A 27,601-nucleotide genomic window follows, 5' to 3' on the forward strand; every position below is an offset into this window, starting at 1 on the left:
ACTAACACTGTAAAAGTGTGAAAAAATGTGATCAGTGCTATTTCCTGATAGTTGCTGGTTGAAATTATAATCTACACAGCACTTTCTAATCAGCAGGTTTGCATGGGCGGGAGATTCGGCTTTCCATGGTGACATCACCATGTGGTAAATTTCTAGCAAAATTCTTGCTTGTATTTTTTGTTGTTGTTGCAAAAAACAAACAATTTGCCTGTTTTAACGGACAGTCGATTAGAGTAAGGTAATAATTGTTATCCAAAAAGGATTTGATATTGATATAAAAACTACTTCTTTGGGCCTTTAAGACTGCAGGGCTCTGAGGAGGTGGTATGTGAGGCGTCAGGAGAGTGGAGCAGCCCTGCCCCTCTCTGCGCCAGTGTCCACTGTGGAGACCCCCCCGCCCTCCGGGACTCAGTGACCATGGGGGACGACTACACCCTGGGCAACAAGGTGCACTACGTCTGCAAAGAAGGGTAAATACTGTCAACCATGTTTCATTAGTTGAACGTTATCAGCCTGTTAACTCAATTGAGGCCTTGCCACGCATTTGTAAGAGACATGGCTGAACAAGACTACCTCAGTGTTAGCATTATAGTTTAGTAGTAGTTTATGTAGTTATACTACAGTAGTAATGGTATATATATGATTGTGTATGTTTACTTTTTGTTACATTGTTTAGATGTATTACTTCCTGCCCTGATCTTCATTGATTGGCTCGGTGTCCCCACAGCTACACTCTGATTGGACCAGAGACCAGAGAGTGCCTGTCAACTGGCCAATGGAGTCCCACTTCCGCTCAGTGTGTCCCCCGCTCCTGTGGCCCTCCCCCTTCCATAGACCACGCCCTCGCTGTCGCCGGCCACCAGCTGTTTGGCGACACGGCCAACTACTTCTGTACGGATGGCTACACCGCTGGCAACAACTCCAAGGTTATTCATCTATTTTATTGCCCTTCATTTTTAAAATGTCTTTCATCTTGTTGTTTTTAAGTAAAGTGTGTTGCGATTCTAAATGCAAAGTTAAATAAAGTTTGATTTGATTTAAAGGTGGTCTGCAACGCCCAGGGATTATGGGCGCCCCCCAAAGGCCAGGAGGCCCCTCGTTGCATCGCCACCTTCTGCCAGCGTCCGCCTGACCTGCCCCATGCCATCTTGGACTCAGTCAACAAACCCAAGTACGCCAGCAACACAGAGCTCAACTACAAATGCGAAGAGGGCTTCATCCTCAACACGACTGCCAAATTGAAATGCATGATGGGAGGGGAATGGACGCCCTCGACATACGAAGTGGGCTGCGTGCCGGTGCGGTGCTCCAAACCGGAGGGCATCGAGAGGGGGTATGTGAGTGGGACCAACTATAGTTTTGGAGCGATGGTGGCGTATAGCTGTGATAAGGGTTTCCTGATCCAAGGGGAGAAGAGGAGGACATGTGAGGCCAATGGAAAGTGGGGTGGGGTCCTGCCTGTCTGCCAGCCTGTCTCCTGCCCACCCCCCCCGTCACTCGAGAATGGATTCATCCAGGTATGTTGTTCTTCTGCTCAAATTCATGTCAAAACACAGTCTACTCTGTATCATAAAACATCTTATTTTGTGTTCCAACCCACAGAACAAAGGTAATTTCATCTTCAACAGCAAGGTGACATATGCGTGCGACGACGGCTACCAACTGACCGGACATCCGGAGAGAGTGTGCCAGGCCAACCGCCAATGGTCCAACGGCGACCCGCCCGTCTGCCACATCCTGACCTGCGACCCTCCGCCCATCATCCTGCACGGCCAACACCGTGGCTCCATTGGCTCCGTCTTCGAGGTGGGCCACAAGGTTGAGTATGTCTGCGACGAGGGCTACAAGCTAACCGGCGATGCTGTGTGGACGTGTCTGAAGTACGGCAAGTGGGACAAGTCGAGTCATCCACACTGCTCGCTGGTCCAGTGCCCAGAACCGCCCCTACATGAGAACCACCTGGTTCTACGTAGTTTGGACTCTGGTATCGTGGAACTGTCCTGCGAGGACGGCTACGTTCTCCACGGCGCCCGGACCCTCAGCTGCACCCTAGCCCAGGAGTGGAACGACACCTTCCCTGTTTGCAAGCAGGTGTTTTGCGGTCCTCCGCCCGAGGTGGCATTTGGTGACCCGTCATCGGCACCGTTGTCTACTCCATCCTATTTCGGCACGGTGGTGAGCTACTCCTGCATGGACGGGTTTACTCTGAGGAAGGAGGGGTCTGTGACCTGCCAGGCAGATGGATATTGGAGCAGTCCTGTCCCAGAGTGCATCCCAGTAGAGTGTCCCCAACCTGTAGAGATAGCTAACGGCATAGTGGACGTTCAGGGACTGATGTACCTCAGCACGGCTCTCTACAGCTGTAAACCTGGGTATAGCTTGATTGGTAACGCTACGGTACTCTGTGGTGAAAGTGGGCTCTGGATCGGCGGTGTACCTTCCTGTCAACCAATCGAGTGCTCCGTCCCGAAAGAGATACCCAATGGGAAGGTGGCATATACCAAACTCCAGTTCAACCACGTGGTCAACTTCTCCTGTCACCGTGGTTACCGTCTACATGGTCCGGAGACGCTGAAGTGTCTAGCGAACGGGGAGTGGGACCAGGGGACGCCCGTGTGTGTCCAGATCTACTGCGCTCCACCGAACCCCATAGACAACGGCTTCGTGGAGGGTCTCGACCACAAGTTTGGCGTCACCATCTTCTACAGCTGTTTCCCTGGCTTCCAATTGGTCGGCCAGAACCACCTGACCTGTGAGGAGTTTGGTTGGTCCAGTTCCGTCCCAGTCTGCATCCCTTCTGACTGCGGCCTGCCCCCTCATATCGACTTCGGCGAGTATTCGAGGCTCTTGGATCCGAATGCGGAGCTAGCCAGGAGGGACGATGCTATAACCTCCAGGCCTATAGGTGGCGCTACAGTGCCATTATCACCCATGGATATGAGCTTCCTGCATGGGACTGTGATAGTGTACCGCTGCCATAAGAGCTATGAGCTTACAACCTCTACTGCCTTAGTGTGCCTGGAGGAGGGGGGGTGGAACGGGACAGCTCCCATGTGTGTTCCTGCCGAGTGTGAGGAGCCGCCCAGCCCGGACCACGGTTCTGTGAACGTCACAGACACATCCCTGGGTAGCCTGGTGAAGTACAGCTGTGAGGAGGGCTACGAGTTAGAGGGGGAGTCAGTCAGACAGTGTGTGGCGGGCCGACAGTGGAGCGACGTACCGCCTGTCTGCCGACCTATATCCTGCGGTGACCCGGGTGACATCGATAACGGCTCGGCCGAGGGAGACTCCTTCCTGTATCTGGAGGTGTTGCATTACGAGTGTAGTTCCGGGTTCGTCCTGAAGGGCGGTGACACCAGGACTTGTAAGGCGGACGGGAAGTGGGACTCTGAGAAGCCTTGGTGTGAGCCTATCTCCTGTGGCTCTCCCGTCGTTCCTAGTGATGTCACTGTGACAGGGAAGGAATATACGTTTAACAAACATGTAGCGCTGAGCTGTAAGTCTGGCTTGCTCCTACAAGGCCCCTCTGTTAGTGTCTGTCAGGCCGATGGTACCTGGAGTCATGGGTCGCCTGAGTGCCGTCCAGCCCACTGTGGTAGACCAGCACCCATCCCCAACGGTCGAGTCCTGGGCTCTGACTTTGGCTACAGCCGTGAGGTGTGGTATGAGTGTGAGGAGGGGTACATCCTCAGTGGCGGCGAACCCAAGCGTATGTGTCGAGGGGACGGACTCTGGGGGGAAGGACCCCCCCCTCGCTGTGACATCATCACCTGTGACCCGCCGCAGGACATCAGCCACGGTTACCTCAACGGCTCCAGCTTCCACTATGATGATGTCGTGGAGTACGTGTGTTTTGACGGGTACGAGGTCTTCGGTGACCCCGTCCTACGCTGTTCCGCCCAAGGCCATTGGGTCGGGACGGTACCGGAGTGCCGCCCCTGCCTCTGCACCCCTCCAGTGTTAAAATACGGGGTGGTTCTAGGGCGCGACCATACCTGCGGCGACCGCGTCTTCTTCCTCTGCGATGAGGGCTATAAGGTCCTGGGGCCGGCGGCTGCAACTTGTGAGAAGGGCGGGGTGTGGAGCCCGGGTGTTCCTGTGTGTAGCCGGGGGAGGTGCGTGGCTGCCCCGCCTGCAGTACCCCATACTGTCCTGCAGGGCGCCAGCTCCACTGTCCCAGACACAGTTACCTACAGGTGCAGGCCGGGTTACCAGATGAAGGGGTCCTACCCCCATGTTACCTGTGGTAGGGAGGGCAGGTGGGGCGAGGTGAGGATCAGCTGTGAGCCCGTCTCCTGTGGAGAGCCAACTGCTGAACCACATGCTCACGTGGTGGGAGAGAGGTTTACCTTCGGAAGCCAGATCCAATACAGGTGAATTTGATGTTCGGTATCTTTCAGAGAGTTAAAACCTCTTTGTTCATCTAGGTGTTAGAGAAGTGCTATTCAAGTAGATAGTATGGTATTTATTATCCCTCTCCCTCTTTCTCGCTCTCTCTCACATCCTCTCTCCCTCTTTCTCTTTCTCTTCCTGTCTCTCTCTCTCTCCCTCCCTCCCTCACCCCCATCTCCCATTTCTCTTTCTCTCTCTCTCCCTCCCCTCTCTCTCTCTCTAGGTGTGATGAGGGGTATGAGCTGACCAGCCAGTCTGACTCTCTGACCTGTCAGTATGACGGCACCTGGTCTAAACACATCATCAGGTGCCGCCCCGCCCCATGCCTGCTCCCTGCCAACCTCACCACCCACATCCTGGTCACGGGGGAGGACCTCACCCCTGTAGGGGGGGCAGTCACCTTCTCCTGCCCACCAGGGTTCCTCCTGCAGGGGCCAGACCTGGCAGAGTGTCTGGTAAGACAGTTTTAATACACTGAAAACATGAAGAGATGATTTACACCCAATTTACACCCACTCAAGTGTCGACATGGTCGATGTGTTGCGATGGTCAGTGATGTTGGATAACATTTTAATATAATATACAATGAGTGCACAAAACATTAGCAGCCCCTTCTGCCCTCAGATCAGCCTCAATTCATCGGGGAATGGACTCAAGGTGTCGAAAGCGTTCCACAGGGATGCTGGCCCATGTTGACTCCAGTGCTTCCTTCAGTTGTGTCAAGTTGGCTGGATGTCCTTTGGGTGGTGGACCATTCTTGATACACATATGAAACTGTTGAGAATGAAAAACCCAGCAGCGTTGCAGTTCTTGACACTCAAACCGGTGTGCCTGGCACCTACTACCATACCCTGTTCAAAAGGCAGTTAAATCTTTTGTCTTGCCCATTCACCCTCTGAATGGCACACACACACAATCCATGTCTCAATTGTCTCAAGGCTTAACAATCCTTCTTTAACCTGTCTCCTCCCCTTCATCTACACTGATTGAAGTGGATTTAACAAGCGACATCAATAAGGGATCATACATTTCACGCAGATTCACCTGGTCAGTCTATGTCATGGAAAGAGCAGATGTTCCTAATGATTTGTACACTCAGTGTGTATTATGTTCAACAATCTCAACTTTCTCACTTCTACTTTTTTTTTTACTCTAGACAGCTCTCTGGTCCGTACGCACGTCTCTCAATCCTTCCTATGTTCATTCTGGCTTTTCATCGTTCACATTGTAGTCGTTTAGCATAGGTATCTAGCGAGATTTACAGATCCACCATTCACAGATGTTTACTGAATATGAATTAATGTCATGATTATTAACTCATTCTGTTGTTGTAGCTGGGTGGTAGCTGGTCTCCAGGCCTCTCCTCTGTCTCCTGTGTTCTGGTGGTTTGTGAGAAGCCTCCTCCTCTTCCCCATGGTATCTCCAAGGGGGACAGTTACAGCTACGGAGACATCGTCTTGTACACCTGCCTGCCTGGGTTTGAGATGAAGGTAATGTCTGATACAAAATTACATTATTACAATATTGACATTACAATATTATTACAGAGCAGAGAAAAATATCGACAATTTAGCTTACATTTCAAATCAAATCAAATTGTATTTGTCATATGCGCCAAATACAACAGATGTACTGTAGACCTTACCGTGAAATGCTTACTTACAAGCCCTTAACCAACAATGCAGTTCAAGAAATAGAGTTAAGAGTTAAGTTAAATATTTACTAAATAAACTAAACTGAAAATAAATCAAATCAAAAAGTAACACCAGAAAATTACATAAAAATAACGAGGTATATACAGGGGGTACCAGTACCGAGTCAATGTGCGACGGTACAGGTTAGTCAAGGTCATTTCTAAAGTGACTATGCATAGATAATAAACAGCGAGTAGCAGCAGTATAATAAAAGGGGGGTCAATGTAAACAGTCCGGGTGGCCATTTGATTAATTGTTCAGCAGTCTTATGGCTTTGGGGTAGAAGCTGTTAAGGAGCCTTTTTGTGCAAAACCTCATTGATCATAATATTTTGAGTGCATGGAATTTTTTCAATTGCTACAGTGAGAAGTCTAATAAATGCTCCTTCACCCGTACTTCGGGTGAAAAGTAATCTGCTAATGCCTAGGCTGATGTTCCATTACTGGAAATCACATGATGCAATTTCCTATAAAATGGTGGGTCATAATGTTACCAGAGAAATCTGAGTCACTGTGAGAGAAAGCTGAGTCACTGTATGTTTACAGAGAGATTCACAATGCCCAGTGTCTATTTAGTGTATAAAGTATGTCTTCAGTGTTTAATACTGTGTTTAATACTCACCTTGTTACAGGGAGACTCTGTACAAACCTGTCAAGGTGATAGAACATGGAACAGGGCTCAGCCTACCTGTGTCGGTAAGTGTGTGAGCACACGTCCAATCCATTCATTCATGCAATGCTTATGAACCTCATTTAACTCCAGTTTCCTTCTCCCATCTTGTGTGTCCTCAGCTGTGTTGTGTGGTCCACCTCCCTCAGTGGAGAATGCAGAGTTACAGGCATCAGGGGAGACGTACCAGAGCAACGTCAGCTATGTTTGCAACCCTGGCCTACATCTAATTGGTCCACAGAACCTCACCTGTTTGGCCAATGGAACATGGAGTTTGCCTGCACCAACGTGTGAAGGTATGAATTATTCCTAGTTCATCGTATTGTCCACAGTCTGTATCTGTTCAAATGTCTCCTAAGCAATGGTTTTGGAAATGTTTGACAAGGCAACTTGAAATGTGAAGTATGGAAAATAAAGGTTCTTTATTATCCCCCTCCCTCTCTCTTTCTCCATCTCTCTCTCCCTCTTCCTCTCCCTCTCTCTCTCTCTCTCTCTCTCCCCTCTCTCTCCTTCTCCCCCTCCCCCTCTCAGTTGGCCAGGGTTGTAACATCCCCAAAGAGTTGTTGAATGGCAGGGTGCAGGAGCGCAGCCTGACCACCGGGCGTGCTGTAGTGTTTCAGTGTGATAAAGGCTACGCCCTACAAGGGGATGCTCTGGTGGCGTGTATGGGCGACGGGACATGGAGCTCCATCTTCCCCTTCTGTCAACGTACGACTCTGAGACAAACATGAATGTGTTGGAATCTCTTATTTTTCTTCTTGCTTCATAGAATCAGGGCAGGAGTTTTTCTTGGTCAGGTCACATGACTGAAAATAGGGTCCAGTTTTTCCTGGTAAGGTCACATAGTCAGGGAAACCTCCTGACAGAATAAAAGAGACAGCTGATGGTTTTATCTTATTCATTTAGCTCAGGCCCTGTTCTTACTATTGGTTTGCACCCAATCTACAATGAGAACAAACCAGAGAAAACCAAATGTATTTCCACACGTCACATTCTTTAGGGGTTTGGACATCAGCTTTGCACAAGAAACCACACACACACACACACACTAATACCACACCACAGAGGGAGGGGAGGGTTGACAAACACACACACACACACACACACACACACACACACACACACACACACACACACACACACACACACACACACACACACACACACACACACACACACACACACACACACCACAGAGGGAGGGGAGGGTTGACACACACACACACACACACACACACACACACACACACACACACACACACACACACACACACACACACACACACACACACACACACACACGCGCACACACCACACACACACACACACACACACCACAGAGGGAGGGGAGGGAGAGCCAACACACACACACACACACACACACACACACACACACACACACACACACACACCACAGAGGGAGGGGAGGAAGGGAGAGCCAACACACACACACACACACACACACCCACACACACACACACACACACACACACACACACACACACACACACACACACACACACACACACACACACACACACACACACACACACACACACACCACAGAGGGAGGGGAGGAAGGGAGAGCCAACACACACACACACACACACACACACACACACACACACACACACACACACACACACACCACAGAGGGAGGGGAGGGAGAGCCGACACATAGAATGCCTGGAATACTTTGCAACATCAACACTGTTTGACAGGCAGTTTCATAACTGTAGCCAATGCCCTGAAAATAATGTGATTAAGGCTGCTTACACAGGCAGACAAATTCTGATATTTTGTCCACTAATCACATCAGGTCTTTTAACATCAGATTGTTTTCAAGACCCTTTATTGAAAAAATACCAGATTTGGACAGCCTGTGTAAACGCAGTATAAGAGCACTGATGGCTGATTAAGGCTAAATGAAATGACAGCCCAACATGGTGTATCTATGCTCCTTAGATTAGAGTTCATTGACACGATCATTAGGGAGGTTTCCAGGTGTATTAGAGAAAAGCTATGTAGCAACAAAAAAACATTGCGACATGTGTAATGGAAATGGCCGCTATCGAATACATTTTATAAAGATCGACATTTTTATCCCTTCCACAGGGGTGGATTTGTATGTTGTCGAATTTTCTTTATTGCGACAAATGGAAAATATGTTTTTCGAATAAATTATGATGCCGAATCATTTTGAAGGTACGCAGGGCACGTGATGTTATTACGCAACTATAAAGCTCAACTACTGGTTTAATCCTAAACGCCTACTGTATGCTAAATCTATTTTTCAACTCTAAAAAGAATGTGTCATTGCAGGACAGGGATTGTCTGGACTTTCGAGACTGCCTGAATTGCTTCGCCTTGCTTTTCGGTTGGCTGGATGCAAGTTTCACCATCCAATTTGTTTCCAGATCGATAGCAGGAGTGCAAATCTCACCATGGCACAGACCGTGACGATACGTTGGCACATGATCGTTATTAGAATGGCAAATATTAATCAATTCTTGCATTCTATCCATGCTGGCTTTTGCGGGTAACCTGAGACATGAAATAGATAGGTGGGAGGGCATAGGCTGCAGGCTGTCGCCTATTTATTATTATTTATTTTTAAACGTTAATTTAACTAGGCAAGTCAGTTAAGAACAAATTCTTATTTATAATGACGGCCAACCCCGGACGACGCTGGGCCAATTGTGAGCCGCCCTTTGGGACTCCAAATCACGGCCGGATGTGATACATCCTGGATTTGAACCAGGGACTGTAGTGACACCTCTTGTACCTCTTGCACCTTAGACCGCTGCACCACTCGGGAGTCCATTGCGCAATTAGCCTAAATGGATCATGGAAACCAGTTCATTTATATTCGACAGTAGGTTTTTGCTTTAAGGCGTCATTACAGTTCAACGGAAATGCACCGTAACAAGCAATCAATTTTCAATGCAAACTTTCTAAACGTCGACATCAACAAAAAAATTGCTGGATAAAAGTAATGGAAACATAGCTACTGACTTAGCTTTTCCCAGAGTGATATTCTGCTACTTGAGCAAAGCATGTAATAGAGAACTCTGTCATTATAGGTGACCCACAGAGCTGACATAGTCTCACAAATATTTACACACCTTGTTATGAACATTTGCTTTTGCTTTTGCTGAACCTGTCTCTAATCCACCATCATACCCTGTATACACACATTCATACATATTCATGCTGCCCTACTGCTATTCCCCCCTACATTTTACACACTTTGTCATGTCTACATCGTAATCCAACACTATACTCTGTGTCTCCCCATGCAGCCAAACCATGTCCCCCTCCCCCTGGATGGAAGGAGAGCAGCGGGAGTGGTAACACTTCTAAACAGCTGTTCTACGTGGGTCAGTCATTACCGTTCGCCTGTCCCAAGGGCCACCAGGCGAAAGGCACCGCCTCCATCACCTGTAGGAGCGACCAGACATGGACCTCAGTCAGCACTGCCTGTGAGAGTGAGTAGAGGCTTTAAACTACTGTTCTTCAAGCCTGGTCCTGGAGATCCACATGGGGTGTAGGGTTTTGTTCCAGCCCAGTACTAACACAACCATCAGCTCATTATTGTACAAGAGAATGTGTTGCCAACCACCTTTATTTACCTGGTTAACTAAGGTTAATAAATAAACCATTAACCACTAAAACAAGTGCAGGGCCAGCCTTAGCGACATTGGCAGAAAGCGGATGTTGCTGGTTTTTAGGGAGACAGTATTTTCAGACTAACTTCTGTGGAGACTTTGCTTAGGCATCTTTCTATGCCTGCTAAGTTAGGTTAGCGCAGGGCTAGAACGAAAGCCTGAACACAAAACCTACCTCATCAGGACAACCCAGTACACTACGCCGAGAGTGTCTGGTCAACAATGTAAGACATGACTGGTAGGTAGGCTACACCAACCCCTCCACCACATGTTAGTATTTTATTACTTCACGTCCCAACGAGGATATTGACATTGGAACGAAACGACAATTTAACGATAAGGTGTAGCATTCTGGTCAACATAAAAGGATTGAATCTTACTTCCTCCGTCATCCTCCGTCATCCTCCTTCTCTCTCTCTCTCTCTCCCTCTCTCTCTCTCTCTCTCTCTCTCAACTTTCCTTCATCTGGTACACGTCAAGGTTAGTGTTTTATTAAGAAGAACAGCCATAAATCAGTGCAGCCATAAAGTGTGTTCTCTAGGTTGTGGCCGAAATGGCACTCTGCTCCCTATATAGTGCACTACTTTTGACCCTGGCCCAATGGGCCCTGGTTTTAAAAGTAGTGCACTATATAGTGAATAGGGTTCCATTTCAGATGCAGCCTACAGTAGGTGGAAGGAACACCCATGTCCCACAGGGTAGATATGAGAGATTAGTTACAAGATGTGAGAGATTAGTTACAGTTGAGAATGAGTCACCATATTGATATTGTTGTTTACCGGGTGGGAGTTTACTCTGATATAATGTAGAAATGCGTACCAAATGACCTCCTATTCCCTTTATAGTCCACTACTATTGACCAGGGCCCATAAAGCTCTCGTCAAAAGTAGTGCACTATATAGGGAAAAGGATGCCATTTGGGACGCGATCGAGGGCTGGATTCAATCTGTATCACCAAAGTATCGTGGAAGATCCGCGTAAAAATCTGAAGGTAATTTCCAGTTTAGCCGACATACGCAGCTTTTACCGTGAATGTAGTCTCCACGACCGCTGGAACATTGCTTTTAATTGCCCTTAGTTCTCTCAGATTCCTAGAATCGCTCCACTATCCGCGGTGACAAAGACACAGATATCACTTGAGTCTGTGGCTGTAAAAGAGAAACACATACAGTTGAAGTCAGAAGTTTACATACACTTAGTCATTAACACTCGTTTTTCAACCACTCCACAAATGTCTTGTTAAAAAACTATAGTTTTGGCAAGTCGGTTAGGACATTGTTTGTGCATGACAAAAGTAATTTTTCCAACAATTGTTTACAGACGGATTATTTCACTTATAATTCACTGTATCACAATTCTAGTGGGTCAGAAGTTTACATACACTAAGTTGACTGTGCCTTTAAACAGCTTGGAAAATTCCAGAAAATGATGTCATGGCTTTAGAAGCTTCTGATAGGCTTATTGACATCATTTGACTCAATTTGAGGTGTACCTGTGGATGTATTTCAAGGCCAACCTTCAAACTCAGTGCCTCTTTGCTTGACATCATGGGAAAATCAAAATAAATCAGCCAAGACCACAGAAACAAAATTGTAGACATCCACAAGTCTGGTTCATCCTTGGGAGCAATTTCCAAACGCCTGAAGGTACCACGTTCATCTATACAAACAATAGTACGCAAGTATAAACACAATGGCACCACTCAGCCGTCATACCGCTCAGGAAGGAGACGCGTTCTGTCTCCTAGAGATGAACGTACTTTGGTGCAAAAAGTGCAAATCAATCCCAGAACAACAGCAAAGGACCTTGTGAAGATACAGGTACAAAAGTATCTGTATCCACAGTAAAACGAGTCCTATATCGACATAACCTGAAAGGCCGCTCAGCAAGGAAGAAGCCACTGCTCCAAAACCACAATAAAAAAGCCAGACTACGGTTTGCAACTGCACATGGGGACAAAGATCATACTTTTTGGAGAAATGTCCTCTGGTCTGATGAAACAAAAATAGAATTGTTCGGCCATAATGACCATCGTTATGTTTGGAGGAAAAAGGGGGAGGCTTGCAAACCAAAGAACACCATCCCAACCGCGAAGCACGGGGGTGGCAGCATCATGTTGTGGGGGTGCTTTGCTGCAGGAGGGACTGGTGCACTTCACAAAATAGATGGCATCACGGGGATGGGAAAATGATGTGGATATATTGAAGCAACATCTCAAGACATCAGTCAGGAAGTTAAAGCTTGGTCGCAAATGGGTCTTCCAAATGGACAATGACCCCAAGCATACTTCCAAAGTTGTGGCAAAATGGCTTAAAGACAACAATGTCAAGGTATTGGAGTGGCCATCACAAAGCCCTGACCTCATTCCTATAGAACATTTGTGGGCAGAACTGAAAAAGTGTGTGCAAGCAAGGAGGCCTACAAACCTGACTCAGTTACACCAGCTCTGTCAGGAGGAATGGGCCAAAATTCACCCAACTTATTGTTGGAAGCTTGTGGAAGGCTACCCGAAATGTTTGACCCAAGTTAAAAAATGTAAAGGCAATGCTACCAAATACTAATTGAGTGTATGTAAACTTCTGACCCACTGGGAATGTGATGAAATAAATAAAAGCTGAAATAAATAATTCTCTCTACTATTATTCTGACATTTCACATTCTTAAAATATGGGGGCTGTCACAGTTCTCGTCGGTAGAAATGGACCAAAACGCAGCAGGCATGCGGTTGTTCATTTTGAACATTTATTCACTCCAAAATGAACACAAAAATAACAAAAAGAGAACGAACGATAAACTGACAGTCCTGTAATGTTGACATACACTAAACACGGAACAATCTCCCACAAATGACAAACACAAACACACCCTAATATATGGGACTCTCAATCAAAGGCAAATAGACAACACCTGCCTTCAACTGAGAGTCCCAGCCCCAATTAACCAAACATAGAAACAGACACACTAGACTAAACATAGAATACATGAAAACCAAACAGTGCCCAAAAACCCCGGAATACTTAAATCAAATGCCCCTTCAACAAACACACCACCCCGAACCACATAAAACGAATACCCTCTGCCACGTCCTGACCAAACTACAATACCAATTAACCCTTATACTGGCCAGGACGTGACAGTGGCGATCCTAACTGACCTAAGACAGAGAATTTTTACTAGGACTAAATGTCAGGAATTGTGAAAAACTGAGTTTAAATGTATTTGGCTAAGGTGTATGTAAACTTCTGACTTCAACTGTACAGTCATGGTCAAAAGTTTTGACACAAATATTCATTTTCACAAAGTTTGCTGCTTCATTGTCTTTAGATATTTTTGTCAGATGTTACTATGGAAAGCTGAAGTATAATTACAAGCATTTCATAAGTGTCGAAGGCTTTTATTGACAATTACATGAAGTTGATGCAAAGAGTCAATATTTGCAGTGTTTCCCCTTCTTTTTCAAGACCTCTGCAATCCACCCTGGCATGCTGTCAATTAAGTTCTGGGCCACATCCTGACTGATGGCAGCCCATTCTTGCATAACCAATGCTTGGAGTTCGTCAGAATTTGTGGGTTTTTGTTTGTCCACCCGCCTCTTGAGGATTGACCACAAGTTCTCAATGGGATTAAGGTCTGGGGAGTTTCCTGGCCATGGACCCAAAATATCTATATTTTGTTCCCCGAGCCACTTAGTTATCACTCTTGCCTTATGGCAAGTTGCCACGTCATGCTGGAACAGGCATTGTTCGTCACCAAACTGTTCCTGGATGGTTGGGAGAAGTTGCTCTCTGAGGATGTGTTGGTACCATTCTTTATTCATGGCTGTGTTCTTAGGCAAAATTGTGAGTGAGCCCACTCCCTTGGCTGAGAAGCAACCCCACACATGAATGGTCTCAGGATGCTTTACTGTTGGCATGACACAGGACTGATGGTAGCACTCACCTTATCTTCTCCGGACAAGCTTTTTTCCAGATGCCCCAAACAATCGGAAAGGGGATTCATCAGAGAAAATGACTTTACCCCAGTCTTCAGCAGTCCAATCCCTGTACCTTTTGCAGAATATCAGTCTGTCCCTGATGTTTTTCCTGGAGAGAAGTGGCTTCTTTGCTGCCCTTCTTGACACCAGGCCATCTCCAAAAGTCTTCGCCTCACTGTGCGTGCAGATGCACTCACACCTGCCTGCTGCCATTCCTGAGCAAGCTCTGTACTGGTGATGCCCCAATCTCGCAGCTCAATCAACTTTAGGAGACGGTCCTGGCGCTTGCTGGACTTTCTTTCCTGAAGCCTTCGTCACAACAATTGAACCGCTCTCCTTGAAGTTCTTGATGATCCGATAAATGGTTGATTTAGGTGCAAGCTTACTGGCAGCAATATCCTTGCCTGTGAAGCCCTTTTAGTGCAAAGCAATGATGAAGGCACGTGTTTCCTTGCAGGTAACCATGGCTGACAGAGGAAGAACAATGATTCCAAGCACCACCCTCCTTTTGAAGCTTCCAGTCTGTTATTCGAATTCAATCAGCATGATAGAGTGATCTCCAGCCTTGTCCTCGTCAACACTCACACCTGTATTAACGAGAAAATCACAGACATGATGTCAGCTGGTCCTTTTGTGGCAGGGCTGAAATGCAGTGGAAATGTTTTTGGGGGATTCAGTTCATTTGCATGGCAAAGAGGGACTTTGCAATTAATTGCAATTCATCTGATCACTCTTCATAACATTCTGGAGTATATGCAAATTGCCATCATACAAACTGAGGCAGCAGACTTTGTGAAAATTTATATTTGTGTCATTCTCAAAACTTTTGGACACGACTGTAGTGTATTCTCACACGAGCGGTTACACATACTGATACACGACTTGACCCAAGAACAGAACATGATCAACTCACACAAGCATTTTTTTTTGCAGCTTTAGCTGCTTATATAATATCTCTTGGACGGATCTACGTAAACATAACTGGTACCATAGAATCTGTGGGGAAGGAATGGGATGTGTGGGATTACAAGCAGCAGTAGTTCCAGGGCTTAGGCTTTTCCATCACTGTTTCTTTTGACAAATCACCATTTTGCAGGGGTAAGCATCTTTCCAATTTTGGAAGGGGAGGGTCCATTCGTCCCATTACGTGCAAGGAGAGAAGGTGGAGCTCGCCATTCTAGCGTCTCTTCATCTCTTAACCAGTATGGACCCAGAACTTAATCGCGCAGCTGACCAATTACGTGACACTTTAGTTTAGAGATAACGAAGATGACTGTTTAAATAAACTGAATTTACTGCTGTTGTTTCACCCACAACACAGAGGTTAGAAATGTGGAAGCCAGCAGATGGTGAGCACATAGGTTACTTAAAACAAGATTTACATGGGGAAATATCTGACGCTCGGGTTGTTTGCAAAGCAAAATCATTGCTGCATATTCTAAACCATTTCCTGTTGTGCTGTGTTTCCTTCCAAGCTTGTGTGTTTCTTGAATGAATGGTGGGAACATACAGTTTGGAATTAGAATAGGATTTCAATGGGGATGGATCTGTACACGTACAAGTCTAGTGTAATATAGAAAATCCTCATCAACTGAATGAGTCACCATTTCTACTGTGGTGGAAATGATCCAACCATTATGTAGGTTGGTGGAAATCCCCGTTGACTGAGGATGAGGGGTCGCCATTATGTAGATGTGTAATGATTGTTGAATTATGAACTATATTCATCAGTCTGACTCCGTCATTATGTGAATGCTACAGACCCATAGTCGTATCCAGTGGGGATAGCAGCGGTTGCTATGCATGTGTCGAGGTTTACCGTTATATAATTATTAAGAGGTTAAGGGACAAAGAGCTAATATCTTGCAGTCAGTGTCCTAGCGTTAAACGATTGAGTTAACCTAAGCTCAGAGATGCGAAGTTAGAGGTTGAGCATATATGCTATGTATATTGTGAATAACATTTACATTTTAGTCATTTAGCAGACGCTCTTATCCAGAGCGACTTACAGTAGTGAATGCATACATTTCATTTTATGCATTTTTTTTTTGTACTGGCCCCCCGTGGGAATCGAACCCACAACCCTGGCGTTGCACACACCATGCTGGCGTTGCAAACACCATGCTCTACCAACTGAGCCACAGGAGTGGATTTACCATTACACATTTCACCAAATAATAATTCAAGGAATATTAGTCAGAAATGATAAGACTATGGTTCCTATCCATTTAAAAGTAATCTGATTTATTACAGTTACGCAATAAGAATACAATTAAGAAATGGTACACACCAGAAATCTTCACAATTAAAAACAATACAACATATCAAGTCTTAATAGCATAGAAAATTCACCACTATGACATAGAAACGTAGATCAGGAGATTGGTTTACCAATGGCTCCATGATCAACATTTAAACCCAGCTTTTATTCTTCCAATAGCGCCAACTCCCAGTATGTCCTATCTTCTAATTAACATCACTTTGCATGGCCCAAAACATTAAAACAAAAGGCATACAACTTCACACACAATCTCTATTCTAATCACCACACCTCAACACCGTATGATAAAAGCACACCCCCGTGTCGCTCCTCTTTGAACTATTCGCCGTCTGACGAACAGAATAACAGTTTCTCTGTAACAATAAATCGATTGCACTTACAGTACAATAAAATATCTACAAATTCATAGCTCTTTATGAACTCTTGAAACAATCCAAACATGACAATTTAATTCACACAGTAACATTCATTTAGTCGATTCAAGTTTCATCAGTCAGATAGTCCCTGATAAGGTGTGTTTGACCTCTGTGGTAGCCCACAGATGGTCTGCCTTCCAAACAATATCATAAATGGTGATTGAGTCATCACGCTGTGCTCCCACGCTAGTCAGTCGCCTTCTCTCATTCTTCCAAGAAACAAGGAGGCATCTGTGCAGTGGGTAACGTGATATGCTGGTCTTTCTGTGAATTTTTGGGATCATGATACTGTGTCAAGTCCACAGTTTTTTTTCTATAACTCTTTTTACTATAGAGAAGTGAATCAACTTGTAACATAACAATATTACAATTGCAGAAACTAAACATGTACATTGATATAGGATCCACCCCTGCATGTTTTCTCCTTTGATGTCTGCGTGACCTGCTGACTGCACATTGAGCATGGATCCTTACTATCGTCTTCTGTAGTTTTCCATCACTTCCTCTCCTCTGTCTCTCCTCTGTCTCTCCTCTGTCTCTCCTCTGTCTCTCCTCTGTCTCTCCTCTGTCTCTCCTCTGTCTCTCCTCTGTCTCTCCTCTGTCTCTGTCTCTCCTCAGTCTCTGTCTCTCCTCAGTCTCTCCTCTGTCTCTTCTCTGTCTCTCCTCTGTCTCTCCTCTGTCTCTGTCTCTCCTCTGTCTCTCCTCTATCTCTCCTCTGTCTCTGTCTCTCCTCTGTCTCTCCTCTGTCTCTGTCTCTCCTCTGTCTCTCCTCTGTCTCTCCTCTATCTCTCCTCTGTCTCTGTCTCTCCTCTGTCTCTCCTCTGTCTCTGTCTCTCCTCTGTCTCTCCTCTGTCTCTCCTCTGTCTCTCCTCTATCTCTCCTCTGTCTCTGTCTCTCCTCTGTCTCTCCTCTGTCTCTGTCTCTCCTCTGTCTCTCCTCTGTCTCTGTCTCTCCTCTGTCTCTCCTCTGTCTCTCCTCTGTCTCTGTCTCTCCTCTGTCTCTCCTCTGTCTCTCCTCTGTCTCTGTCTCTCCTCTGTCTCTCCTCTATCTCTCCTCTGTCTCTTTCTCTCCTCTGTCTCTCCTCTGTCTCTGTCTCTCCTCTGTCTCTCCTCTGTCTCTCCTCTGTCTCTCCTCTGTCTCTCCTCTGTCTCTCCTCTGTCTCTGTCTCTCCTCAGTCTCTCCTCTGTCTCTCCTCAGTCTCTCCTCTCTCTCCTCTATCTCTCCTCTGTCTCTCCTCTGTCTCTCCTCTGTCTCTCCTCTGTCTCTGTCTCTCCTCAGTCTCTCCTCTGTCTCTCCTCTGTCTCTCCTCAGTCTCTCCTCTCTGTCCTCTGTCTCTCCTCTGTTTCTCCTCTGTCTCTCCTCTGTCTCTTCTCTGTCTCTGTCTCTTTGTCTCTCCTCTGTCTCTGTCTCTCCTCTGTCTCTCCACTGTCTCTATCTCTCCTCTGTCTCTGTCTCTCCTCTGTCTCTTCTCTGTCTCCTCCATCTCCGTCTCTCCTCTGTCTCTGTCTCTGTGGGCAGCTTGTGTTACACTTGATGAATGGGTTCCATTAAGCAGATCTGTTGTGGCGGGCATGTTTGTGGCTAATTCTGGGTTTACTGCTGCTATGGAAACCATTTGCAGGGTGTTTACACTGTGTTTTCATTCTCCCTAACTTGCTTGATTCTGTTGTTGTACTGTTGCTATACAGTACCTTGTTGTTTCTTTGTATGGTGTGTAGAGGGAGATATATTTGCATGTCTGTCTGGCTCTAGCTTGTCCAACACTTTGACGTATTCTCATTGGTTGGATTGGTTTTCTAGGCCTTACAAGGAAAATTAATACACACTCTGTTGAGTCACACTCTTCGACACGTCTCTGCATGGCATTCACAATGTTTCTTTGAAGACTTGACACAGCTGCAATGCATACTTTGTATGACAGACCATTCAATGTGTTATTTACTGATTTGATTTGAGGTGATATTATCCAAAGATGACTTCTCTGGCAACACCTCCCATCATCCCTAGGGGAAAAGTTATTCTATTCATGTTTCTTTGTTGAAAAGCAGAGACAGACTTCTTACTATCAAAACGTTTAGATACACGTGTGTTGTAAGTAACCAGAGGGGCTGTCCGTCCGTTTTGGCACAGGGGTGTCCTGCGGCCCCCCTCTCCACGTGGCCAACGGGGTGGTGCGGGGGGCGGTGTTCCAGTTCGGGGACGTGGCCGTGTACTCGTGTTTCGGAGGGTATGCCGTGGAGGGCCACGGCAGGAGTGTGTGTCTGGAGAACAGGACCTGGACCCCCCCTCCTGCCTGCAGAGGTAGAGAGACTGCACCCCTACTGCGACCTAAAAGGAGGGCATCCTGTCTACTCCTGACACCTTGCGTGCCCTCCCCTCCGCTTCACCAGTCCCTTGTGCTGTACACACTCCCTACTCTGCCTGTACACACTTCCCACTTTACTTGTACATACTATAAAGATAGGGATGCCTAGGGATGCCTGTCTCTATGGCACCGTCTGTTGGGTGGCTATGTGGTTTGAACAATTTCTATAAAGAAATGCCGTTTTTTTAGAATGCTGTCTTTATTCCAGTGCATGAAGTTGCATGGTCAAGGCCAATCACGGCACGACTACCAGTATCATTATCTATTTTCTATTAAACAGTACTAGCTATCTTAACTGAATGCTTTCTCTCCTATGGAGCCTCTCTACACGTCAGATGGGGACTGTTTGGAGGATGTCTCAGTACTTTGGCTTTAATCAGGTGTGTGTGTCTTCCTGTTCTCCCCAGCGGTGTGTTGGCTGCAGTGCCTGAACGGAGGGGTGTGTCACAGACCCAACACCTGTTCCTGTCCTGAGGGGTGGATGGGCAGACTGTGTGAGGAACGTAAGTATTATCAATTACTCAATCAACCAATCACATTTATTTTGGCTTGATGGGCAGACTTGAGGTGTGTGTGTGTGTGTGTGTGTGTGTGTGTGTGTGTGTGTGTGTGTGTGTGTGTGTGTGTGTGTGTGTGTGTGTGTGTGTGTGTGTGTGTGTGTGTGTGTGTGTGTGTGTGTGTGTGTGTGTGTGTGTGTGTGAGAGAGATTTTTATTGTTTATTTCACTTTTGTATATTATCTACTTCACTTGCTTTGGTAATGTTAACATATGTTTCCCATGCCAATAAAGCCCCTTGAATTGAATTGAAATGAATTGGATTGAGATCTCAGTCCCTCCTCTCATCACAAGTAAAGAGTCAGTCAGAGAAAGTGGATCCACACTGCAGCCAGGAACAGACACACACTGTTTCACTGATTCTGGGGGAATTTACTCAGCTAGCTTTACACAGTCAGAGTAGAATAGTATGTACTCACATTAGATAGTCTAAAATCACAGAGACACATAAGGAAAATATTTCCCCATCTGTCTGAAAATGTTCACAGCTTTTGTGTACTCCGTCTTCAGGGTTGGGTAGATTACTTACTAAATGTAATCTGTTACTAGTTACCTGTCCAAAATTGTCATCAGTAAAGTAACTTTTGGATTGCCCAAACTCAGTAATGTAATCTAATTACATTCAGTTACTTTTAGATTAAGGCATTAGAAGAAGATAAAAATGTATCTTACCAATTTAACCACATCTATTGCAGGATAAATCAATGTTAAAGTTTACATAGCTGGCAATATATGGATGTTACATTTCATTTTTTGGGTTGGTTATGTAGGCTTCTTCTAACCCATCGCTTTCTACTACATATAATAATATGATAAAATGATATCTTTACATTAAAAACCAAAGTCTGTCAGAATTCCAGTCAATCCAATAAATGTTATGCCCCTTGATCTTCAAGAATAGGACTTGGAAAGAGTCAAGTATAGATTAGCCAAGTTGTTTAACCTGAGCATGACCCCAAAACTAAGGACTTATTAGCCAGCCCTACTCTGTTGTTTAGGATTTTGTTGTCATGGAGGACTGATTGGGCTCATTGATTCGAGTTGAAAAATGTATTCTGCGCTCACGGAATGGCATGCTTTTAGCACTACTGAAAAATGAATGTCATATACTGCATTTGCTATAGGCCTTTTGTTTACCTTTTTGTTGGTGACACTTTGATAACTTGATAATGTGCAGCTGTTTAAAGGGCAAATCCATAGATGAAACGATAACAAAATGTTTGCCCCGCCTCTGTTTTGGTAATAAACTGAGGGATGGGCTTGGAGAAATGTAACCACTCTAATATTAATAGACAGAGCTATGGATGCAAGGACTGACCATTCATGATATCAAAAGGATTGTTTTATGAGACTATACGATGTTTGTTTACATTTACAATGTTTACAAACATCGGAGAAAAACAAGCTTATATGTTTGGTTCTCATGGAGTGTGACAGTTGAACTAAACTTATAAGGCATTTATAAGTTATACTCTTCAAGTATCAATGTATATATATAATTTATAAGTCCAAAATGGATGTAGCAACTACAGATTGCCTCTCTCAGTCTATCAAAAGTGTGCAAGTTAGAGCATGTGTCCATTAGGCCTATGGATTTTATTTATCAGCATGAATTAGATTTAGCAATAAAATCCCCACTTTTATTCCATAGGCTGGGATCTGCACTATGCAGATGTTGCAAGAGTGCATTTTCACTGGCTGTCTACTGGTTTCAAAAACAATGATTGATAGGCAACTTAAACTTCTTGAATTCAACCATTATTGTGTTCATTTAGATTCGTGAACAGCCATCCACAACAACCACATTCCGTAAGGCGCAAATAGCTAAATGAGAGAGCAGCAGTGTGATTCACATCAATGCTCTATGTAGATATCAATAATAAGTGATATCCGTATCGCCGTAGACTACAACACTGATGTCATCCTTACCTCCAAGCGTTTATTCAAGTTGGATAATCTTTGGATGCCGACAGCAGTTGCACCATTGGAAGACATAGCTTGGACTGTAGCCTGTAAAAGCCTATTCCTGCTCTTTTCCCACGATCCATACACACACATTTGGTGTGTCATCATAGTGGTCTCTGACTTGTGGTCAGACTTTCTCAGGTGGAACAAACTTGAAATTGCCCCTTTTTTCAATGCTGATTTGAATGTCATTGAGAAAACAGAGAAGTGTCAAAGATGTTTTGATTACAATATTTTTGCTGGTAACGTACAGGATTTCAGTTACCTTTTTTTTGAAAGCCCTTACAGGTAACGGATTACATGTAGTCTGTTACTCCCCAACCCTGTCTGTCTTCCCCAGTGAGAGAAGTTGAGCCTGAAACCCTATTCCCACAGTAGAGAGAGGTTGAGCCTGAAACCCCATTGATACAATAGAGAGGTTGAGCCTGAAATCCTATTCACACAGTAGAGAGGTTGAGCCTGAAACCCTATTCACACAGCAGAGAGGTTGAGCCTGAAATCCTATTCACACAGTAGAGAGGTTGAGCCTGAAACCCCATTGACACAGTAGAGAGGTTGAGCCTGAAACCCTATTCACACAGTAGAGAGGTTGAGCCTGAAATCCTATTCACACAGTAGAGAGGTTGAGTCTAAAACCCTATTCACACAGTAGAGGTTGAGCCTGAAACCCTATTCACACAGTAGAGAGGTTATGTCTGAAACCCTATTCACACAGTAGGGAGAGGTTGAGCCTGAAACCATATCCACACAGTAGAGAGAGGTTGAGCCTGAAACCCTATTCACACAGTAGAGAGGTTATGTCTGAAACCCTATTCACACAGTAGGGAGAGGTTGAGCCTGAAACCATATCCACACAGTAGAGAGAGGTTGAGCCTGAAACCCTATTCACACAGTAGAGAGAGGTTGAGCCTGAAACCCTATTCACACAGTAGAGAGGTTGAGCCTGAAACCCTATTCACACAGCAGAGAGGTTGAGCCTGAAATCCTATTCACACAGTAGAGAGGTTGAGCCTGAAACCCCATTGACACAGTAGAGAGGTTGAGCCTGAAACCCTATTCACACAGTAGAGAGGTTGAGCCTGAAATCCTATTCACACAGTAGAGAGGTTGAGTCTAAAACCCTATTCACACAGTAGAGGTTGAGCCTGAAACCCTATTCACACAGTAGAGAGGTTATGTCTGAAACCCTATTCACACAGTAGGGAGAGGTTGAGCCTGAAACCATATCCACACAGTAGAGAGAGGTTGAGCCTGAAACCCTATTCACACAGTAGAGAGGTTATGTCTGAAACCCTATTCACACAGTAGGGAGAGGTTGAGCCTGAAACCATATCCACACAGTAGAGAGAGGTTGAGCCTGAAACCCTATTCACACAGTAGAGAGAGGTTGAGCCTGAAACCCTATTCACACAGTAGAGAGGTTGAGCCTGAAACCCTATTTACACAGTAGAGAGAGGTTGAGCCTGAAACCCCATTCACACAGTAGAGAGGTTGAGTCTGAAACCCTATTCACACAGTAGAGAGGTTGAGTCTGAAACACTATTTGTGACGTTACAGCCTTATTCTAAAATATATATATTTTTTAAACGTTCTCATCAAACCACAAATAATATCCCATAATGCTAAAGAAAAATACGTTTTTTGCAGTTTTTTGCAAATGTATACATTTTTTGCAAATTTAAATTTAAAAAACGTCAACATCACATGTACATAAGTATTCAAACCCTTAACTCAGTACTTTGTTGTTGTCGCTGCACAGCTATTTTCAGGTCTCTCCAGAGATGTTCGATCGGGTTCATGTCCGGGCTCTGGCTGGGCTGCACATGGACATTCAGAGACTTGTCCCGAAGCCACTCCTGCATTGTCTTGGCTGTGTGCTTAGGGTTGCTGTTGTTGGTGAACCGTCACCCCAGTCTGAGGTCCTGAGCGCTCTGGAGCAGGTTTTCATCTCTCTGTACTTTGCTCTGTTCATCTTTCCCTTGATCTTAACTAGTCTCCCAGTCCCTACCGCTGAATAACATCCCCACAGCATGATGCTGCCTTTGTTTCATCAGACCATAGAATCTTTTCTCATGGTCTGAAAGTCCTTTGGCAAACTCCAAGTGGGCTGTCATGTGCCTTTTACTGAGGAGTGGCTTCCATCTGGCCACTCTACCATAAAGGCCTGATCGGTGGAGTGCTGCAGAGATGGTTGCCCTTCTGGAAGGTTCTCCCATTTCCACAGATGAACTCTTGAGCTCTATCAGAGTGGCAATCAGGTTCTTGGTCACCTCCCTGACCAAGGCCCTTCTCCCCCGATTGCTCGGTTTGGCCAGGCGGCCAGCTTTAGGAAGAGTCTTGGTGGTTCCAAACTTCTTCCATGTATGAATGATGGAGGCCACTGTGTTCTTGGGGACCTTCAATGCTGCTGACATTTTTTGGTATCTTTTCCCCAGATCTGTGCCTTGACACAATCCTGTCTCGGAGCTCTACGGACAATTATTTCGACCTCATGGCTTTGTTTTTGCTCTGACATGCACTGTCAACTGTGGGACCTTATATAGACAGATGTGTGTCTTTCCAAATCATGTCCAGTCAATTGAATTTACCACAGGTGGACTCCAATCAAGTTGTAGAAACATCTCAAGGATGATCAATGGAAACCTGGATGATCAAAGATGCACCTGAACTCAATTTCGAGTCTCATAGCAAAGGGTCTGAATAGTTATATAAATAAGGTATTTATTTTTTATACATTTGCAAAAATGTATACAAAACCTGTTTTTGCCATGTCATTATGGGGAATTGTGTGTAGATTGATGAGGAAAGGTTTTTATTGAATCCATTTTAGAATAAGGCCGTAACGTAACAAAATGTGGAAAAAGGGAAGAGGTCTAAATTCTTTCCGAATGCACTGTACACAGCAGAGTAGTACACTATATAGAGAATTAAGGTGCCATGTTGGACGTAGCCAGAGAGAAAGCTGCTCTTTGACCACCGCTTGCTACCCACAACACACACAGCTTGCCTGTGTTGAATGACCCCAGAGGTTTAGTCAGTGTGGTGAAACACATAAATGTTGATGACTCATCATGTGGCGATGGCTTCCAGTTTATGTTTGTGTCTCTCCTCCAATCAAATCACAGCTATCTGCATCCTGCCGTGTCTGAACGGCGGGCGGTGCACGGCACCCTACCAGTGCGAGTGTCCCACGGGCTGGACGGGGACGCGCTGTCACAGTGGTAAGTATGTGAGAGTGTGTCACAGCGGTGGGTGTGTATGTGTAACAGTGTAGGTTCTGTCCCTCTCTTCGCCCCAACCTGGGCTCGAACCAGGGACCCTTGCACACATCAACAACTGACACCCACGAAGCATCGTTACCTATCGCGCCACAAAAGCCGCGGCCCTTGAGGGGAAACCCTACTTCAAGTCTCAGAGCGAGTGACGTCACTGATTGAAACGCTATTAGCGCGCACCACCGCTAACTAACTAGCCATTTCACATCGGTTACATATGTGTTGTCTTAATTTGTCGGTGAGGAGTGTGTGTGTGCGTTTGTGTTTGTTTCACAGTGGTGAGTGTGTGTGTGAGGTGCTCATTGATGTGAGACACAGCTGTATCCCTAATTTATTTCCTCCTGAGAGGGTTTCCACTTTGTGACTACAATATAAGCATACTTACCTACAGTAGGGGCCTTAGCTTGTGTGGAATGCTTAATAGGACTTTTGTAAGGAAAATATTATCTTGTGGCCTCTAGGGAGATGGGAGATAGGGATAGGGACGTCACCAGGTTGTCACTGATAAAAGCAGTGAAGCAAAAATCATTAAACGAAGCTTTTGAAATAGGCTTAAAAAAATAAAGCTGCAGATATTTTAGGAAGTTCTTACTTTGAGCTGTCCCAAAACTACTTCAGTTACCAGATAACTTTGAGTTTTCTTAAAACACTTTTTCTTAAAAGAAGTAATAGGAGTTTTTTCCCCCACACCTCATAGTTAGGATGGAGACCTTGTAGCTGCTTAGAATAAATGCAGTATTGTGTTCTAGGCTGGTAATGATTTGTCAGACTCCGGAGCCTCGAAGCTGTAAAACCGAGAATAACAACAAAATCAGAAGACATTGCAACCCGTTACTCCCACTGACCTTTGTCAATATCACCTGATAAATTCAAGGCGACAATGTTATTGAGAGCAGTAGCAACATATTTGCAGTTCTCCATGCTAACGTTATATTTCAGAAAGAAACTGCAGTAGAAAGGATTATCTACACATAACGAGCAGCTCATTTTATAGACCCAAGATGCTACACCACAGAACAATCTGAAAATCGTCTCTCGGCATGTCCAGCTCACTCATTATCTCAGCCAATCATGGCTAGTGGGTTCCTGTCTTTATCTTTGGCTAAACCAACTAGGCTCATAATTTAACAAATGTATTCGTATTTACAGATGGCATAAACGTTTGTTATTAAGTCACATGAAAGTTCACATGTTGGAGAAGGCATTTCTGCCAAAAAACGCATTTTGATAAAACAATTACGTTGAAATGGCTCTCCTGTGAAGTCGTGACTTGTGACATCTGCCTAGTTTCCTGAATCGAGCCACATATGGACAGGAATGAAGGGGGAATTTTAAGTGACATCAGGGAGAGAATGAATGATCCGACGTACTTATCCATCATTTCTCTGTCAGCGTGCGTCATACTGTAGGCTACTGTTGCCGTAGTAATGTCACACACACGTCTGTGACAACCGAGCTTTTGCAGTGACAGGCATTGCTCTTAAACAGAGTCCAAAGCAACCACTACCATCATCGTAGAAGCATGGACTGAAACATGACCCTTTCCTATAGACAGACTACCTCTTGGATTGTTAGGCATACTGTTCAATTCAATTCCATACAACTTTATTAATCCCCGAAGGGCAGTTAGAAGGGCCTCGTCAGTGAGTGGCAACAACATAATATCTACTGTACACTATGCCAGTGTGCTTTGGTTCTCTCAGACATGATGACATCATTTGTTGACGCAGTAATACTGAAACAAAGCCACTAATACCTTTCTTCTCCTTTTCTGTTCAATCATGACCTCCTTTCTGTTTGAAATAAATGTTTGTATGCATTTCAGGAGAATATGGATGTGGAAAACACCATTTTGATAGTGTTTCCCTAGAAAAAAGGTGAGACCAAGTTATTCTGCCCAGAGGGAAGACTGCATTGCCAGTTCGCCTGAGTAATCAAGGGTTCTACCAGGAAACATCTGTTATTATGAGGAAGTCTTGTAGATGAGATTCTGACTCTTACTGTCACGTCCTGACCATAGTCAGTTGTTATTTTCTATGGTAGAGTAGGTCAGGGCGTGACAGGGGGTTTTTGTCCGTTTTTGTATTTCTAGGTTAGTTTTTCTTTGGCATGACCTCCAATTAGAGGCAGCCGGTTGTCGTTGTCTCTAACTAGAGGCCATATTTAAGTTGATGTTTGTCCCACTGGTGTTTTGTGGGTGATTATTTTGTGAGTAGTGTATGCCTGCTCTGCGTCACGGCTTTCTTATTTTGTATTTCAAGTGTATTGGTTATTGCAGTTAGTTTCACGATTTAATAAAAGATGTGGAACTACGATCACGCTGCGTATTGGTCCGATCCTTCTGAAA

At 45.1% G+C, this 27,601-nt stretch overlaps 1 protein-coding gene across 2 annotated transcripts in view; it reads left to right on the forward strand.

Moving 5' to 3' along the window:
• The window catches only part of LOC106577822 (sushi, von Willebrand factor type A, EGF and pentraxin domain-containing protein 1), a 192,557-nt gene that overhangs the window by 151,858 nt on the left and 13,098 nt on the right, over positions 1–27,601 (forward strand). The window contains exons 36-48 of one of the 2 annotated variants that reach the window (XM_045701415.2): positions 303–470; positions 728–926; positions 1,044–1,517; positions 1,603–4,373; positions 4,616–4,847; positions 5,727–5,882; positions 6,718–6,781; positions 6,878–7,051; positions 7,287–7,463; positions 10,058–10,243; positions 19,224–19,394; positions 19,866–19,961; positions 25,105–25,200. In XM_045701415.2, the coding sequence (XP_045557371.2) occupies positions 303–470; positions 728–926; positions 1,044–1,517; positions 1,603–4,373; positions 4,616–4,847; positions 5,727–5,882; positions 6,718–6,781; positions 6,878–7,051; positions 7,287–7,463; positions 10,058–10,243; positions 19,224–19,394; positions 19,866–19,961; positions 25,105–25,200 (4,964 nt within the window). The remainder of the gene's footprint in view (positions 1–302; positions 471–727; positions 927–1,043; positions 1,518–1,602; positions 4,374–4,615; positions 4,848–5,726; positions 5,883–6,717; positions 6,782–6,877; positions 7,052–7,286; positions 7,464–10,057; positions 10,244–19,223; positions 19,395–19,865; positions 19,962–25,104; positions 25,201–27,601) is intronic. The other variant, XM_045701416.2, reaches the window with a different exon arrangement.

The sequence above is a fragment of the Salmo salar genome, chromosome 18 (assembly GCF_965601325.2).
Source record: "Salmo salar chromosome 18, fSalSal1, whole genome shotgun sequence".
NCBI lineage: Eukaryota > Metazoa > Chordata > Actinopteri > Salmoniformes > Salmonidae > Salmo > Salmo salar.